The sequence below is a fragment of the Typopeltis vanoorti genome, chromosome 9, assembly GCF_054136105.1.
Source record: "Typopeltis vanoorti isolate ZY-2024b chromosome 9, IOZ_Tvanoo_1.0, whole genome shotgun sequence".
NCBI classification, from domain to species: Eukaryota; Metazoa; Arthropoda; class Arachnida; order Uropygi; family Thelyphonidae; genus Typopeltis; species Typopeltis vanoorti.
The window spans coordinates 64,188,079-64,208,634 of record NC_143557.1 but is presented as its reverse complement, the minus strand read 5'-3'; the positions used below and the strand labels follow the sequence as shown (position 1 = coordinate 64,208,634).

The 20,556-nt window shown below is 34.8% G+C and overlaps 1 protein-coding gene across 1 annotated transcript in view; it reads left to right on the top strand.

Moving 5' to 3' along the window:
- LOC150103097 (putative ATP-dependent RNA helicase TDRD12) overlaps positions 1-18,437 on the top strand; it is a 623,943-nt gene extending 605,506 nt beyond the window's left edge. Inside the window, exon 29 of the mRNA XM_090397898.1 lies at positions 17,627-18,437. Coding sequence (XP_090254024.1) covers positions 17,627-17,775 — 149 coding nt within the window. The 3' untranslated portion in view covers positions 17,776-18,437. The remainder of the gene's footprint in view (positions 1-17,626) is intronic.
- The last annotated feature ends 2,119 nt before the right edge of the window (positions 18,438-20,556 follow it).

Genomic DNA, 20,556 nt, shown 5'->3' with positions numbered 1-20,556 from the left:
AAGGGAAATAAAACTGAATGTTAGAATTAGAGAGGTATATCCCTATTGAGTGTTCCTGGTAAGATATGTGCAAGTATACTTGAGAAACAGTTGAGAAAAATTGTGGAAGAAAAGTTTGTTGAAGAACGAGCTGGATTCAGGTCAAATAGAGGCTGTCAGGATCAGATCTTCGCTTTACGACAAATAGTGGAGAAATCATGGGAACATAACAAAGATCTGTATTTAAGTTTTGTCGATTTGGAAAAGGCATATGACAAGGTGCCAAGAGAGAAGCTATTCAATATAATGCTATATGGTGTCAATGGAGCATTATATCAAGCAATACTTAGTCTTTATTTGAGTTGTAAGTCAGCAGTTAGAATTGAAGGAAGTACAGGAAGATGTTTTAATGTTAAATCTGGTGTCAGACAAGGATGTACATTATCCCCTCTGTTATTCATTATCTATATGGATCACATTATGAAGGAAAGTGGTATTAAACATGATATCAAAATTGGAGATGTTAATGTCAACTCTTTGCTTTATGCGGACGATGTTATACTTCTAAATAAATCTGCTACAAGTCTGCAAGATTCTCTGACTAAATTGAATAACTGTTGTTATAGATATGGTATGAAGGTCAGCAATAAAAAGACAAAGACAATAAAAATAGGCAGAATGATTGAAAATGCCAACTGTGTTGTGAATGGAGAACCTGTGGAACAAGTAAAACATTTCAGCTACTTAGGCATGATTTTTAGTTAAGATGGTAAATTAAATATGGAAATAGACAACAGAATCAACAAAGCTGGTATGGTATGGTAGGAAGTCAATTGAATAAATACATATGGAATAAGAGAGAAATTAGTCAGAACACTAAATTAGCTGTATACAAGACAGTGTTCAACCAGTTTTAACTTATGGATCTGAGAGCTGGGTCAGAAGTAAAACACTTGACCAAAGACTAGAGACCGTAGATATGAGTGTCTTGAGAAAGATTAGAGGCGTGAACAGATGGCATCAATGGCAATATCATATTAAAAACAAGAATATTAGGAAAGAACTTGACATTGTCAGCATCCAGGGATGCTTTAGCAGAGCTAATCTCAGGTGATATGGTCACTTAAATAGAATGGGAGAGGAAAGATTAGCAAAATAAGTGTTCTCTGCCAAGTTGGCAGCAAAACGACCCGGAGGAAGACCAAGATATAGGTGGATTGATACGGTGCAAAGTGCCTTAGATGATAGAAATATAAGATCCGGTAATGTTGGAGTCTTGACAAGTAACAGACTGATTTGGAGGAAAATTGTAGATAGGAAGTTAGTAATGATGTAAATTTTTCATGTAGTACTATCATATCCTCTACACCCCTTGAGAGTACATGGCAGGAATTTGATGATGATGAAGTTTTTAATATATAATTTTTGATAAATTTTAACTTTATCTTTATTTGCCTATATTTATAATGGGAAAGTATTGTAGTCGAAGGAGTAAGCCTCGCCCTTCTCTTTTTCAAATTTTACACCTTTTGAGTAATTCAAATATACCAACCAAATATAATATTCCCCTTCATTATTGTTTTCTAATATACAGTATCTTAAAACAAGCACATTGTCTCCCACTCTGCATAGATTTAGTTACAATTAATTGATAAATTAAAGTATTCAAACAAAAAGATAAGCACTGATGTGCTATATGGTCTTTAAACTTTCATACATCGATAAAAAATCCAACCATACAGTCAAACTGACCTGAAATTTGTAGCATGGGTTGCATAAACCACGACAGCACACCCAACTGAAATGGGCATGCAATGCTGGTTTCTATGCTGGATTGTTGTCATAGAAGTATTTTCTTAGTATAGATAAGGAAATATATATTTATATATTTCCTTGATATTTAGTCAGATAATAAGGAAAAAAATCTTGGATAACAGTATTCAGTGCAACTGCAACATCAGGACAAACTCCTTTTGTAAAATAAATCAGATTTATAAATTTAATAGTGTTTCTAAAAAGCAGACCAAATAAGTGTTTGGTCAGTTTTTTTGTTTGCATGTAGACAGATTAAGAGATTTACAATAATGTATGCAGAAGAATTATAGTATTTAGGCTGTAACCACTGCCACTTTTTTCACATTGCATTATTTTGATATATTCTCAGTGCCTCCCAAATTATTACCACTTTAAAAACCATTTGGGAAGTTATCCTTTTTTTTCATTGTGAAGTGCCAAAGATAAGCTATCTCATCTTTCTTATTTGTGTGCTGGTTTTTGGTTTTTCTAGCTTCCTTTTCATGTATTTCCTCATATATTAGCAAAACAGAAAACAGCTATACTCATAAAGGAACAAGCGCTATACAGTTCTCATTATTTATGTTTAATGGAAAAATGAAATTAAATGTCAGTTTAACGATTCCAATATTTTGTCATAGAGACATCATCTGATGCAATGTAAGATTAGCATGCACACAAACAACACAAATGAAGTGAAAATGGTTAGACTTAGAGGCTAAGGCTAGTACCAGTGGATGCTAGCAATTATCCTTAACTGTTGGATGGAAGACCTTAAAATTGCAATTACTCAATCTCTTTGGGAGTTTCACTTGCCCATATTTTATTTAGGTTAGGGTGTTTTAGATAAAGTGCCATAGTGTTTCCGTTTGATTCTCTGGGTAGAATTCATAACGAGTCATCTTGCAGAAAAGGAAATCTGTAGATCCTTGGTACTGAGAGTGAAAAAAAAAGCTCCCTGAATAAGAGGTTTGAAAATAAAAAAAAATGGAGTATTTGTATTTTTTAAAAGCCTGGAACTATTTTCTGAGGTGCACAGGATATAAGAATGATAATAGCATGCTTATAGTCAGTGTAGTGTGAATTAGTGGAGTCAGTATTTTGCAGTGGCGGCTTGTACATTAAGCACTGAGACACTGCAGCATCCCCAAGGAAAAAATTAAATTTTGTTTGTGTTTATAAATAATAACAATGCTTACAACATTATATAAATGCAATTCAACATGTTAAAGGCTACAGCTTATGTTTTGAATTGATTGAATAGTTAATAATTGGAATTGTTCGATTAACGCTTTAGATTATGAAACAAATGCACTGTGATCTAACGCGGTGTCGGAATTATCACGTTCAGCCAACTGCAGCTCGACTCGCCGATATTCGTTTGCGCTTGTAAAATTTTGCTGTGCCATTTGTAAAGTCTTACTTATTCTTCTTTGTTCTCTAAAATTTCCATCTAGATACGCTTGTACTTAATGAATTTATCTCTAACACCTTAATTACCCTTTTAATTTAAATACTCTCTCTGGGCCGTTATTCACTCTTAAGAACGATGCTAGTGGATATAAGACAAAGGAATAGCTAATGATCTACACCAATTCCTTTTTCGGACTCAGGGAAAATTTCTATTATCCTGTGCCACCCTGAATCCTAGATTAACAAATAGTGCAGAATCAAGGAACCAGAACGCAGTTTAGCATACTATCTTATTTCACTATAACTTATTTATGCAGTCGTAGCCTCCCTATTAATCAATCTCCCACTGTGGTCCAAATTTTATGAGAAAGTGCAATAGAGGAGAAAATCAGGCAAGGCACCAGTTAAACTTAAAAAAAAGCAAAACATTTAATTACAATTGAAGCATCTTACACTTTATGAATGTACATAAATAAAGCAGTCTACAATTTCTAAGGAATGAGTATTAATTATTTAACCTCTCTATCTTTATCATAACATGCAAAACAAAGAACCTCATATATAGTTTACGACTTCTACTTGATAGATCAAACATACTCTTCAATACTAAAGGACATTTGCTAATTGAATTTCTAATTTAGCTCCACATGCTCTTACAATAATTCTTTCACTAAAATTTCATAATCACTCTACTATAAAAAGAATATTATCTCTAGAGTCCTTCCTATAATTACAAACTTTTTTCTTATACACAATTGCTTATAAAAACATAGACTGTACATTACCAACTGCTGGGGAACTGTTTGGCCACTTCACATAGCACGACTGACAATCATTTTCGATTCCTGGTTCCTTCTGCTTTTTCAGAGGCATTCTTCATGGGTCCGAGCTGTAGTTTTCTCTGCCGCCAAAAGTAGGCATACGTTGTTCTCTGGTTAACTAGCACAACATCGTAATGATATCTCCAGAAATATTGGAGATTTCCTTCCACTGGGCTGATTGCTGACCGGTAAACTTTCAGGAATTTCACGGCATATTTCCTCAGTCTTTATCTCAAATCCGTGTCGAAAAGTGGAGGATAAGAGTAAGAGAGCGTTTTAGGCGCTGCAACGACTTTTTAAATCGCGCACTACCGATTACTTCTACATCATCGTTTTCCTCCTCCCCTTTTTCCATGTGACCTTACGTCACCCAGTACTTAGCGCCACACACGGAAATCTTAGCGTGCTCTTCCGAGTGTGTGTGGGGGGGGGGGGGGGGACTACGTGCTTACCTGAAGGGTGCATGTGTTTAGATTCCGGCCACTTTTACTTAATCGGATTATCTTTTCTCCCAGCAATTTGTAAGTACTTATACAAAAGCAGCAAGGTTTAAGCATTTAAGCAATTTACAATATTTTATATTATAACACAAAATAATGAAAATATCCTCAATTTAGTAATATTTCGGTAAATTACAAGAATTTAGTAAGCCCAATATATCAATATGTGATTCTAAAATGAAATCCATGTTAAGTCTGTAGGAAACGTGTTTAGATTCCGGCCACTTTTACTTAATCGGATTATCTTTTCTCCCAGCAATTTGTAAGTACTTACACAAAAGCAGCAAGGTTTAAGCATTTAAGCAATTTACAATATTTTATATTATAACACAATGAAAATATCCTCAATTTAGTAATATTTTGGTAAATTACAAGAATTTAGTAAGCCCAATATATCAATATGCGATTCTAAAATGCAAATCCATGTTAAGTCTGTAGGAAACGTTAATTAATTCAATTTTAGTTTCATTCAGAATTTAACACATTTGTGATTGCACGTTACAAGTGATTCTGGCAGTGTTGCTTACAGATAAATTGTATGCATGCACACATTATTTCTGTGAGATACGAAACTTTTATTATTGGTGTGTGTTCGTGGTGAGGGTGAAATATTTTTAATAAAGCAATTTTATAATATGTAAATTTATTTATTAATAAATTGGTTACTGATTAGGAAAAAAAAATTTTTTTTTTCATTTCTTATTTTGTATATGCAGCACTGCCACTGCTTTTGTTGGAATTGTATGATGTGTGATAAAGATTATTGAGTTTAGCTGCAAAGAATTATCATTATTATTACTTGACATCCAAGGAGTTCTTCACCATCTCTTCACTTAATCCTCCTACTACATATTATGACACCATTACCATCAAAACACAATGCCATTTTTGGCTAATTTGCCTGTACGTAAGGGGGGAAAAGCCTGCTACCTCTGTAAAAGACCAGCTAACTCACTTTTGATTTAAAAAGCCCATATAAACATTCTTCTCATTGCAACAAGAATTGAACCCAAGTCTTTTCCAGTTGAAGGGTGCAATGTCCCACTGTTCTTACCGTTGATTGACTTGTCCATCAGTTTAGTAACAAAGCCAATCATTTCTCTGGTCGGATATGGTATTATTGGTATTATCAGTACTGGCTAAGCTTTGTGTTTTAATGATATATTTTTGGAGAGGGGAAAGGTGATGGGATTGTTAGTGAGCATATCTGTTTGTGCTTCCAGGTTTTCTGTAGACCACAAATAATAAGGATGCTTTTAGCAGACATGTTTTTAAAGTATTTAGATTTGATTGGGTTAAGTATTTTTTTTATCAATTAATTTAATTTTTGTGACCAATGAAGACAATAATATAAAATAAAAAAAGGCTACTTTTTTGTAGTCATTGAGGTCATAATCCATTAATCTGAAGATGGTGCAATCCTTGAGTAAGGTGTTTATTTTTATAGTACCCTTCACTTGCATTATTTAATGTTATCCACTTTAATAGATAGTAATAAACAATTAATTAAATATAAATTTAAAAAAAAAGGCACTGTTATTTGATACTTGTTTGAGCATATTGTTAACAGAGCTATGGTTACAGATGACTGCTTCGTTGTGCTTTTTTGAAGAAAGGTTGGTCATGACTTGAAGAGGCTGAATCTCTGGTTGGGAACTAACATTGGCTAAGGTGTTGAATTTTGAATAGTTATAATCACTAGAAGCCATTTCTGTATACTGTTGTAGACTTAGTGATTCGTTCCTGTGACATGAGAGGCTGGTCTGGATTTATGTTTATTTTCTTCTTCACATCTTTGTGTGCGGGCGCATGCATCTCTCCTCAGGCTGTTGGATCACATAAGCTAAGAATTTTGTATAACCCTGGTTTTGCGAAGGACAAAGGAGATTCAAGATCTTATTTAAAGGCACAAATGCCACTTTTACTCCTTGTTTTCATAATATCTAACAAATTATGAATATGAGGGAAGGATACAGCCTTTGTAACCACCTTTATCATGGCTATTGTTTATATATATATATTTTTTTTTTCAGGAGGCCATTATTAGATGTTTTTATTATTATTACTACTTTTTGCTTATCTGTTTTATGATAGAATATGATGTGTTCTTAGTTTCTTTTACATGTATTACAGGAAATTATGTATGCCCTATTTTTTTGAATGGATGACATTGGCAGGGTGTTGTATGAAGGTATTTTTCTATCTGCATAAGCTTTCTTATACTGAATAGGCTTCAGAGATCTTCAGGAGAATGTCTGAAGAAAGCAAGGGATCTGTGATTTTCTAATTCTGTAGTGGAACTTTATACTGGAATGAATACTATTTGTATAATTGGTAATATTGTATGGTTATCCTATTGAACTCGGGCTACATGATAATGCATGTAGTGTAGCCAAAGTTTTGGTCATGTATGGGTAACCAAACCATTCAAGACTTGATTCCTCATACGATCCCATGAACAGGTTGGCTAAAAGCAGTGATGAGTCCATGGCCAGGCCTTCTTTCTGTTCTTAATATTCATCTTTGAATTGGAAAAACATTCTCAATGCTCTGTTCAACATTGTATCCAAATGAAATCTTGTAATAGGCCTGTAGTTTCTTCTCTTGGCACATTAGTGAATATGTTAACAATGTTCAGACTTGCTAGTGGGCTGGTTCTAATAATATCATTATCAAGTTCCCAATATGTATCTTTTTTAGGAGCTTTTTTTGAGCTAACAATTTTCCTCCAAATTAGTGTGTTATCTATCAGGTCTCCAATATTTCCAATATTATCATCTCTTTTCATAGAAAGATTTTCACTTGGTTCTTCTTCAACCCTGCCCCATTCCTTAATTCACTGCGACCTGTAATCAGGAGGTTACAGTGAATTAATACTGCTGGTATGCTCTCCTCTGCTGCATCATTTAAAGGAAGTGTAGACCTGTATGTACAGATGACAGTTTGTCTGTTTTGAGGAGCAAAAAACCTGAGTTTCTAGGAGGGGAACCTTCCACATCCAGATCTATGAGACTGGCTAATTCACCATTTGATTGAAAAGACTTGATAAAGGTTCCTCATATCATAGACAGGATTCAAACCTGGGTCTTTCCAACCAAACACTAGATTAAAAAAGTAAATTATACTTACCAAAAATGTATATTCAAGTGTAAGCAAACAAGTTTGCACATGAAGTATCATCCCAACTAGCTACGTGTGTGTACAGGTTTGACTTCATGTCAGTTGCCTTGGTATCCAAAGCACGTTTCTTTTTTGAACATGCATTAGAGAAGGCATGACCACCCATACCAGTTTTGACCTTTATTAAGATCTCATCAGTGGGAGCCTGTCCTAGGAAAGATAATGTCCAAGGTTGAATTAATGCAGAAGTCATACCCTCTATCTGTGTGGCACCTGTTCATGGTGGAGGAACCTCCCAGTGATGGTAGTACTAATCCTTTTCATTCTTCCTCTCTTTTTTTTTTTTTTTCCACATATTCTTTTCTCTTCTTATCCTGTTCTTCAGACTACCATCGCTGGAATCCAATGCCCTGCCACTGTGTTTGTCATACGATCTGACTTGTGGACATACAGAAAGTGGGGTCCTGGGTGGCCAAGTCAGGATCATTCGACTAGTGGGCTTGCCTGCAAGAGTCACCGGTGTTATAGTAAATCTCCTACCCACTGGTCCAGAATAATCAAGGCTGGCTGTGGTGCTGGTATATTGTCCAATGTGGCTATGTAGCGTGTATGTGTGTGTGGGGTCTGGTGCCAAACAAACCTCTTGAGAATAAATTTTTCATCCTCAAATATTTCAGAGCCCTAATGAGGTACTATCCAGTTACTGATCCTATAGATACATCATCATTTGATAATAGAAGTAAGAAATAAAAAAAACAGTGATACTAGTATAAATGTATCTGTGTTTCTGATAATCCATATAACAGGCAAAAAGCAAGTAGGAAACATGTCAACCTTCTTCATTCAAAAGGGTTTAGAAGAATGTTATAGAATTGTGTAATAGGATATTGGTTGATAAATTTTTTTGTTATTTGGAAGTGGGAGAGGAACAGGAGGTAGTGGAAGTTGGGTTTGTGTGTAAGTAAGAAAGTTTATAACCAGAGTTTTCTTTCACAGAGCAATAAGTGAAACAAGTTGTCTGGTGAGGTAGTAATGAGTGCATCTAGTGTGAATGAGTTGAAGAAAAGGTATGAGCTCTTGACTCCCTGAAGGTTTCTAATGATGATGCTAATAATATACATGATGAATAACAGTGGAGATAATGTGCATCCTTGTCTCACACCTGATTTACATGAAAACATCAACTTAAATATATGCTACGAGGGAGGGCTGAAAAGTTCTGATAAACACCTAGAACAAAAATGATATTAAAGCAACTGATATAACCAGAAGAAAGAATATATCTTAAAACCCTTTAAACCCCCATGGGTTAAAGGGTTTTAAGATATTTTTAAGATGTGTGTGCTGCTGAGCACAATGTCCCATTTACACCATATATTTGTATTGTTTAGAACAGCTTTTCTCTTGGAACTTTGTTGTATGACTTTTTCAGATCTACAAAACTTAAATGCAGATCCTTATTGTATTCCTCTGATTGTCTTAATGTGAAAATCTGATCCTGATAACCTTTGTTTGCCTTTTAAAATTTTTCTTAGCCTTTCTCAGATGTGATTGCCTAAATCTTACCAGGAACACTTAGTAGTGAAATTCCTCTGAAATCTTCATATTCAGTTTTATTTTCCCTTTTTTATAGATGGATACTATGAAAGCTCTACTCCACAATCATCTGGAATTCCATCTTCTGAATTATGCAGTGCAACCTGTATGTAAAGCTTTTGTGGTTAGATATCATACCGATTTTGTTGGATTTGTCTTCATCTAGTATTAATAAATTGTGTGTATGTATGGATAGGATGTTACATGTACTTAAACTAATTGTGTCTACAGTCAATTCACTGTAAATATATCTCAGAGTTTGCAGAGACCACGAGACTAATTTGTTATAGTGGACAATTTTGCTATAGGGAACTTTCTTTAGAATGGCAATCTACTCCTGATTGTGTTCCTCTTGAATATTTTCTACCACTGTTCTGCCACTTCTTTTATTTGTCTTTCAAAATAATTACTCAAAACATCAAGGACAGTGTTTCTCAAACTTCAGATATCCACATACCCCTTCTTAAATTTTCATTATTACCAAGTACCCCTAATTAAAATTAAATATCTATGTTCATGTAAACAAAAAATGATTTATTTTTAAATTTTGGTTCTCTAGAGATGTCAGACGACACACTCATCAATTTCATTTGATCCAGATGCAATATCAACATTTTCTTGTTGTTACAGCTACTTGTATTTGCTATATTGCTGTCTTTTGGGGGTTTTATAAATCCAATCTTTAACCAATGATCCATACGTAAGAATTTGAAAGCTAAAAAAAAAAAAAAAAATATTGAATATAATCTAACTTTTTCCCAAAATTAAAGCTAAAAAGTCGTGTTGCGAGATAGGTGCGGGAATTTTCGGAAACTAAAGTTATCAGAAAAAAACTGAAAATGGTGCGACTTACCAAGAAGCTCCTACTCACTATCACTACTTTTCGCATCGAGAAAGTCATCTACCCAAATAGCGTCATCTTCTTTCCCATTATTTCAAGCAAAAATTACCAGTAATTTACAAGACTTGAGATACGTAAAGCAGCGAAGAACTGCATATGATTGGTGCGGTATTAACAAAAGATAACGGAAACCAAAGACAAATTAGCATTTCAACAGTTGAGTTGAAATGCTATTTCCCTTCAGCCGAATTTCATAATATCTGAAACACATTCACTATATATGTCTTAGTTTTAACATATTAACGATGGGGGTGGTGTCAAGGAAAAGCATATGTTCCACCGGCAACATATGGTTTTGCTTGGTCTATAAAGCAGTTTCTGTTGGAGAGGGGTTGTGATTCATTAATTAGTGCCATTTTATCCAGGTTGTCTCTAATTGCACTGTTTGTTGAAAAATATAATAACTCCTTTAATTATGCATAGCCGAAAATTGCCATATATCCCCCTAACGATCTTTCACATACCCCCAGGGGTACGCGTACCACACTTTGAGAAACACTGATCTAGGATATCTTTGTCTTCAGTTTTCATGTCACCTTTATCATCTTTGATTCCTTTTTACACTAAGCTTTTCAATAGCTTCCATCTTCAATATCCTTACCAATCTTCTCATGCCGCTTTGCTTTTTCACATTTCTCTCTCTTTTCTTAGGGCATCTGCCAACCTTGCTAGGAACTTTCGATATGCTTTCTTCTTTTTCAGGACTACCTCTTTCACTTTTTGCATCCACCATAGATTTCTGATTTTTCTATCTGTATGTAAAGGCTTAATGGAGTAAAGCTGCACTGAGATAAGATTAAAAATAATCATTGATTCATCCAGTATTTTGTCTCAGTTACCGAACATCATCAACGAGTACAATATGAGACTTGTTACCTTTCTGTGTGTGTTACAAAATTAAGTGCAACATGTGGACGAAAGACTAGTCCTAACTAGTTGGAGGTGACCTCTGTGGGCACCTGTTGGTGGCCTAGGAATGTAAAAGTATTAGTGATTCCCATATTTTTGGAAGTTTGATGCAACCATATTTATTCAAATTAGCCTGAATCTGAAAGCAGCCGCAGATTCTAAAAACAGTCTTTCTCTTCTAAATTTGCTGCACTGGAGCATGGTCTGCAAGGCCCGATAGATCAGTCATGACTGCAAATGTATTTTTTATGGTCTTCCGTGCAGATGTTAGCCGATCTTCCAGTCTGTCCATAGTAGGCCAACGTGCAGGAACAGGAAATTATATACTATAGGAACTGAGGGAGGAGAGATTTGGTCTTTAGTAGAGCAGATACAGGTAGCTAGTTTCAAGTGGTGCTTCAAAGTCATGCAGAGATTGTATTTCTTTAAGATTCGGGCTATTTTTTTCTGAATTGCCTCGAACATAGAGGATGATGATAGCATTACTGAAGTCTTTCCGAAGAGAAGGTCGAGAATTTTTTTTTTTTTTTTTTTTTTTTTTTTTTTTTTTGGGGCCCATATGCAGGAGGTTGGCTGGTCAACCTATAGTACGTTAGTACCGTATATGGGTGGTGAGTTGCAAAAGGAGAAAGTTGTTTACATTTGATTTGAATGCCTGTATGTTGTATTCCTTGGGAAATATGTCTGGGGAAGACCGTTCCACAGTACTGCAGTAGCAGGGATGAATAAGGAGGAAAAGAAAGTTGTTCCATGGGTTTCAAGGTATACTGTGAAAGAATGTTGGGTGGGGGAATTATTGATGCTGTTTCAGATGAACTTTTCCCATGGAAATATTTATAGAATATACAGATTGCAGAGACCAAGCGTCTATGTGAGAGTGGGGGGGAGTGAGAAAAGGGTCATTTATTAGTCTAATTGCTCTCTTCTGTATTGAGTCAAGCATTTTGAGGGAGCTTTTTGGAGCCCACTCCAGATGTGAGAGCTGGACAGATTTGTGACTTGTATAGTGTTAACAGGTGTTTTAGAGGTGAAGTAGCATCTGGAGTGAAAAAGAAAACCTAGTTTTTTGGAAGCTGAGGATGCAATGGTTGTGATGTGTTTATGCCAGGAGAGGCTTGATGCCAAGGTAATTCTGAGAAGAGAAATTTCATAGAGAAATGTATATGATTAAGTTCTGCTGTAAGAGAGGACTCATTGGAACAAAGATTATAGGTTCTATTGGTTAGTGTTTTACTGATACCATATTGTTGAAAGGGGTGATATGTATCTGTCTATGTGAGTGGGTTTCCCTGTATACTGAAAAAGGACAGGTTACCATGGTGTCTAGAAAGTCTAAACTATTGTCAGTTTCCTTTTCCATTGTAAATCGGATTGTAGGGTGAAGACTATTGAGGTGAGAGAGGAAATAGCCTAATGTGTCTGGGCCATGAGACCAAATGGAGAGCACATCAACCACATACGAGGGTGGTCTGAAAAGTTCTCAGCCTGACTATAGATGACAACACTATCAGCAGGATTTTTTTTTCTTCCCTAAGTTGGTACATCTGTCATAAGCATCCATGTGAAATTGCAAATCATTCTATCAAGGAGTTTGTTTTATACAGCTGTCTAAAGCAAAAGCGTTGTCTGTATCCCTTGAAGTGGATAAAATTGAGTATCATGTGATTGTAAAAGAGAGTTTAATGGCAAAAGAAATTCATTCGAAGTTTATGGGCACTCTTCTCCTTCATTTTTGACAATTAAGAAATGGGCTTCCAAGTTTAAACATGGCCGTACCAGCCTTGAAGATGATCAACGTGAAAGACATCCAAAAAGTGTAACAACAGCAGAAATCATTGATCAAGTGCATGATATGTTATTGGATGACTGACGAGTCAAAGTGCATGAAATTGCTGAGACTATAGGCATTTCAAAAGAGCATGAAGAATTGCAAATGAAAAAGCTTTGCACAAGATAGGTGCCGCGCTTGCTCACAGCAGATCAAAAATGCACTCACGTAAAAATCTCTGAATAGTGCATGAAGCATTTTAACAAAAATAAAACTGATTTTGTGCATTGATTTATTACTATGGATGAGACTTGGATTCACCATTACACCAGAATCAAAACAGTGGACACAAGCCGGTTCAGCGCCAAAGAAGATAGTCTGTTCCATCAGCAGGAAAGGTCATGGCATCTGGGTTATGGGATGCTAAAGGCATTTTATTTATTAATTATCTGGAAAAGGGTAAAACAATAACTGGGGAATATTATTCTGATCTTTTAACCAGACTAGAAGAAAAAATTTGTGAGAAAACTGAGAAGCACTACAGGGAACGGGATAATGGCACTCGAGCATTGCTGGAATAAATGTATTAGTCTTAAGGGAGATTATGTTGAAAAATAAAAATAATTTTGAAATTATAAATTCGTTTTTTCATTGCTAAACCAAGAACTTTTCAGACCACCCTCGTATCTTAACCAGATAAAGGGTTGAGAGGGGCTTAGTCAAGAGCTTGTTTTTTAAATATTCCCTAATAAAAATAAATAAAAAAAATTTGCAAGGAGGGATGAGAGAGGAGATCCATAGAGATACCGTGTATCTGTTTATAAATTTTATGCTTCCACGAGAAATATCTGGAATGGATAGTTAAGGAAAAGAGATCTGTGATATCAGGAGGAAAAACGTTTTTTGTTATAAATGATAACATGTCATTTAAGGGAAATGTTGATGAGCAGTGAGGTGTATCAAAAGTAACCAAAATATCTATATTATTTAACATTAAATTCTCAATAGAAGTTTTAAAATGGGTAGAGTTTTTTTATAAAAAAGTATGGTATGACTAGTGATTGGGGGCAGTTGAGAGCTTGCTAATTTATAGCATGGGGGAATGTATTGCATCTACTATAGGTCAGGGGAATTGGGTTTGTGGGTTTTGGGGTAATTATATATATGTCACAGGGGGTGCTATAAATTAACATGACATTCTTGCATTCACTATGAGAAAGTGCCTTGTGGATTTTTGGAGCACCATAAATACATGGCATCACCAGATATGGTGAAAGAACAAATTACTTCAGCTCTTTGGGCCAGTTGCATAAATCATTTGTGTGTGTTGGATATTGTTTAGTAGAGCATTTATTTTGTTTATATAATAATAGATGCTTTCATTTTTTTTTAAAGATCTTTTAAAGCATTGGAGATATTTTTAGATGGTGGTTTAGAATGGATTAAAATTGCCACCATTATGTGTAGAAGTTTTATATTTATATATCAATATATGATGTCTGTTGAATCTCTAAGAATTCTATATTTGCAACAATGGTGTCACTTCTGGGAATATGTTTAGGAAATATTGCAAAATCGAACCCCTTTGGCTAGTATACTCTGTTGCATATGAAAAATGGTTAACTACTATTTTTTTTTTACTGAAGGATAGGTTTTTGATTACATTTACTTTTTAAGAGATTACTGGATTTTTCTTTAATGAAATTGTTTGTTAGTCTATTAAATTCCATGGATCTTCTGGATGACTGTGCTAAACTTTAATGATATTTCTCATATGATCAAGAATTTCCTATATAAACAACAATAACAACTGGAGCTAAGAGCCATAAAGAAATAAAATGAAGGCACATGATAGGATGTTATGATTCTGCTGCTATCACTAACTAATCTTTGGATTTATGCACCTAAGAAGAAGTAATGCATATATATATATATAGTAATTTTTTCTTAATTTTGCAAAGGCATTTGAGAATATCACTTGACTGGTACATGAATAGTAGATTTGATGGAGGTGGGAAATATAGTTGGGTGATAGATATTAGCAAGTATAAGAGAACAGCTACAAGGGTCTGTTCTCAGACGATTGTCATCAAGTTCCTGATATGTGTTCCTCAAGGGATTTATGGGACACTATGAACATATTACGTTATTATTACTAATTTCCTTTTGGCTATTAATCTTCAAATGATTAGTCTCTCTATCACTTGTCACACTCCAATATTATAAGGTCTTAACTTGTATTTCTGTCTTATAGATCACTTCTGATTTCCTCTTCCAGTGTATTTAAACAGCCATACTACCTGAGATTAGTTTTAAATGAATTTGCCATTGATACCTTCTGTTCCTCCATAATTTTTCTCAGAACTCTCAGTCCATCATTATTTAACTTATATTATTATTACATCACACCTCCAGGGAGTCCAAAGATTCATGGAGGGAGGGCATCTACTCCACTAACCTTCATCATCTAACACCACTAGTACTTTCACAGACAATCACAAACATCCATGCCCATAGTGGGATTCGAACCCACAGTCTTTTTGGCTGGAGAGCGGATACGCGAACCACTCAGCCAGCTATACGTTGATGATATGATCCAAGATTGGAAGGGAGTTGTTTGCAAAAACTGATATATTGTCACTTCAGATCACTTTGAATAGGTGGGTTCATTGGTCTGATTAGTGGGAATATCAGTTTTAACATTGTCAAATGTAGTTTTGAATTTCATCCAGAAAAAATGCACTGTGGTGTACTCTTTAGATGGCACTATTTGCCAGAGGTAATGATGTATGAGCCGCCATAGGCCACTTGGAAAGGTCTGGATTTGAATCCTATCTATGATGTGATGAATCTTTGAGCTATTTTCAGTCAATGGTGGATTAGCTAGTCTCATGTGCAGGTGGAGGGTTTTTCATCCCTCAAAACAGACAAACTAGCCCCCATGAACACACAGATCTACAGCCATAAATACTTAAGGGGATTTATTTTATATCCAAGCACAAGTGGTACAACAAATTAGGATGCATTACAAATGCAAACAGAATTTGGTAGGTGAATTATACAGGAAATAAGTAAAATATAAAGAAAAAAGAAACTGTACATAAGTTATATACAATAAATATAGTCAGATGTTCCTCTAGTATCTTGTGCAATTAACTGCTCTTTCTGTACAGGATATAAGGTACTCTTTTGTGCAAGGGGACAAGAAAGAAGGTATTCCATGGACTGGGTTGTCCCACATGCATAATTTGATTAGGTTTTGTTTGCAGCATCCTGTAGTGCGAAGTCTGTTGAGGCTAGTCCAAGTGGGCACCACGTGGAAGATGTTCAGCTGTTAGAACAGTATTCTCAGGGTATAGTGCAAGCTATTGTTGAAGTCTTTTCTCTGGAGAGTTTTTAGGTGGTTGCATGGTTTCTAGGAAACTATGTTGGGATCTTAGTCTTTGGGGCGCTGTGGTCTGGCGTTCATCATTCATTCATTTGTTAGCTGAGAATGCAGAAGAAGAATGGCAAGCTGCCATTCTTCTAAAAGAGGGGTTTTGATTAGGAACTTAAGTAAAAGTGGGTGTACCAACATTGAATGAATAAATGCAAGGTGAGGTTCCAGTCATTATTTTGTGTTGAATGAACTCCTGCTGAGTCTAGTGTGATTCCATGATGACATTACTTGTTACAAAATAATAGAACCTTGTGATACAGTTATATACAGTAGTTCCCCTGGTCAACTGTGGTCCAAAAATAAACAATTCATAAGTTTTATATTGCATGACAAAATCTCGTGCTGTCCCGAAAGGGACGTGAATACCTTTTGTTCAGGGTACTGTATATGCTACCCACACGTTAATAATTTAGTAGCTGTCTCGGTATTGCAGCCCTTGTGTTCAGGTAACCTTTATTTTACTTAATAATGGTCCCAAAGAGTGGGAGTAGCGATGCTGACAATTTAGTATGATATGCCAAAGAGAAGCTGTAAAGTGCTTCCTTTTAAGTGAAAAGGTAAAAGTCGGGGAGGAGTATGTAAACATGTGCAAGAGATGAGTATTCTGGCACGAAATATAGTTGTATTAGTAATTCATTAAATATCTTTTGATTACCTCATGATATATTTTTTTTATAACATATATTCATTTATCTTACAGAAGAAGAAAGTTTTCAACTTCATAAGGAAAGAAAAAAAAAACTATATATATATTTACTTAACGGCCCCAAAGAGCGAGAGTAGTGATGCTGGCACTTTGGATGCCAAAGAGAAAGTGAAAAGTTCTGAACTTCCTAAGGAAAGAGAAAAAAAATACTCTCTCTATATATATATAGGGTTCTATATTATCTATGGATGGGGGGGGGGGGGGGGGAACACTACTGTACCAGTTTAAATGATGGAATAATGCAATATGCTAAATGCTACAACAGTTACTATAGTTTTTTTTTTTATTAAAAGAAAGAAAAAACTTCAAATTGATATTGAGGAGGAGAGAATGGGAAAAATTTATTTAGTATATTTCTCCTTATATAAGCGATGTGTGTAGTTGTATCGTGACACTACTGTCATGTAGAACTTACTTACTTTCCATTTATACTGGTAAATGGAAAGATATGAGACAGATTGTTAAATGTTTGGAATATAGTAATCTTTAATGCTATTTCCAAGCCTGCTTGTAAATACTTTTATTTTCCCTCGTCAAATACCTGGTTATTCAGAGTCGGGGAAGAGTATGTGAACAAGAGTATGAGATGAGTATTCTGGCACGAAATAGTTGTATTAGTAATTCATTAAATATCTTTTGATTACCTCCTGATATATTTTTTATATTCATTTATCTTACAGCAGAAGAGATTCTTCCATTTGATCCTGATGATTGTGACAATACTGTGGCAACTGCAAACAATGATAGTGAAGAAAGAGATGAGGATTCTACTGCTGAATGCAAGTGGAAAGATCTTGTTGACCCGCAGGATCCATACTCCGTGATATAGTTGCAAATGAGAACAGTTCTCATTGAATTATTTAATAATGAGGCTTAAAGAGATTTCTTTTAATAGCAATTCAGAATGTGTACCAATAAAAAGGGGATATCTTTTCAAAGTATTAAATATATAAGCTATAATATAACAAATATAGAAATGTATAATTTTTTATTGAGGCTGTGTTAATACTATATGACTTTTAACTTGACATTTTATTACAAATGTCACTCAAGTGTTGTTCTTTGAAAGTTCCTGCTAAACTGTGATAATAGTTTGTAAATATTAGGTAACAATGTAAATATTTCATATTACACATGTATTGATCTGAGAAAGTTATTTTGGTAAATAACTGCCACCAACATAACTAATGTTATTTGTTTTTAATTTGCAGTCTTTAGAGGCAGTAGTATTACAGCATTAATTGTTTGTTTTGAGTGTTATGAATTTTAGAATATCTATGTGTATGCTGTAACTATGTTGAATTTTTTCTATGTATATATAAGTATTTTTTAATCTTGGAATCACAAAAGTGGCAATAACTTTCACTTTAGAAGCAAGAGATAGTGTTGTATCTGGATATTTGTAATATTCTTTATTTGCTTTTAATAGTTAAAAAAAACTGTATTTTATATGTTTGTTTTAAGAATGCATTAAAATTGCTACATGATATATATATTGTATTGTTCTTTGGGGGCAGGAAGACTGGAGAGAAAAGTTAAGATATGAATTATTTCTTATCTTATGGGGATAGCAAACAGAATTCATGCACTGTGCCTTAAGTTAATTATTCTCACCTCCATAGATACAATTCAGCCAAAAGAATGTTGATAAATCCAGAGTGGGATTACTTCATGCTCTCAGAAAGGTCATTCCTTGTGCCAAGTTTACACTGCCCCAACACATACCCTATATTTGCCATCTCTCATGCTAACTTACAGTACCCTGCATGGTGTTTGTTTTGTCCTGTAAATAAACTGAAATACCCAAAGGCTACTTAAATTTACATAAACAATGGTGTAATAATGAAATATTAGCTTCGGGAAATAATTTTTTGTGACATGTCTGTAATCACATATTATCCTCTAAGTCTTAAACCTAAGTTCACCGATGTGATTAGAGAACAAACAATTACTGCTTTAGGCTGCTGTATTTGTTGCAAAACTCGTTATCATCATAGCACAATCAGTGCAGGATTTTCTTGCCAGAAGACCATACTTTCCACGCAAAGAGGAATCAGTGTGACTTACCAGAATTTTTCTGTTAACCAAGTAATAGAAAAAGCAAATGTTTACTGTCCATAGATTTTGAATAAACCTTTGATTCTCTATATCAGGGGTAGGCAACCTTTTCACACTCGCAGGCCACATTCAACTTTTATTTTTAATAATCGGGCCGCAAGCGTTTAAGAAAAAATAGCGAGTGAAAAAAATATTCAAGTTATAAATTTTTATTATATCAATGTTAAAATCCTGCTAAAATCTTGGTTGTCGTCGGGTGAAGTCACCTTTGTTATTCCCCCCCATGATGACTCACGCGGACTCACACCAAGTTGCATGGGAATATCATGAAGTATAGGTATAAAATTATCTTTATTATTCATATTATAAAATGTGTTATTTAAATAATTCAATATATGGGCCACATGCCATGTAAGTATGGCCAACCTTTCTGGGCCACCAGTTGCCAACCCTGCTCTATATCATTCAGAAACAACTAGCCATCCAAACAAAGTATATCTGATTATTAAAAACTGTATGTCAAAACTCAACAGCCTGTATAAAGCTAGAACATCAGGGAATAGAATTTGGTACTGGGAGAGGAGCAAGGCAAGAAGATCCTTTATCATAGAAATTGTTAAGAACATCTCATGGGAAAACTTTGTAATTTTTTCCATTGAATAACACAATGCCTATTTGCTGTTGGAGCACTAGCAATCCATTTCACTTATTCACCACTCTCCAAGTAAAGAACCTAGTCTTCAAATTATTACTAACTACACCCTTAGCAACTTACTTATAAAAAAGAATAATCACCTCCCTAATATATTGCAGACTGTCGACATTGTTCTTATAGCAAAAAATAAAGAAGCTCAAGAAATGCTAAAATGACCTTGATAGAGAAAGCAAGAAAAAAAGTTTAAAGATTAATCAAACACAGATAGTCATATTGAATTTGTGGAGGACTATATTTACCTTAGTCGATTAGTTAGTTTTAAGAAACACACTAGGAAAAAAGTCAACGGACATCATAGTGCGAGGAACAAACAGCCATGGCACCCACCTTAATAAGATTATTTATATGGATATTCCAAAAAATCATTGCTGGAGACCCACTCTATCCATTAACACAATACCTATTCGTTGTTGGGGCACTATCAACCACCTCTGGCAATCCATTCCACTTATTCACCACTCTCCAAGCCATTACTAACTACACCCTTAGCAACTTACTTATAAAAAAGAATAATCACCTCCCTGTCTTTGCTTGTCAACTAATATATTGCAGACTGTCGACATTGTTCTTATAGCAAGAAATGCTAAAATGACCTTGATAGAGAAAGCAAGAAAAAAAGTTTAAAGATTAATCAAACACAGATAGTCATATTGAATTTGTGGAGGACTATATTTACCTTAGTCAATTAGTTAGTTTTAAGAAACACACTAGGAAAAAAGTCAACGGACATCATAGTGCGAGGAACAAACAGCCATGGCACCCACCTTAATAAGATTATTTATATGGGTATTCCAAAAAATCATTGCTGGAGACCCACTCTATCCATTAACACAATAC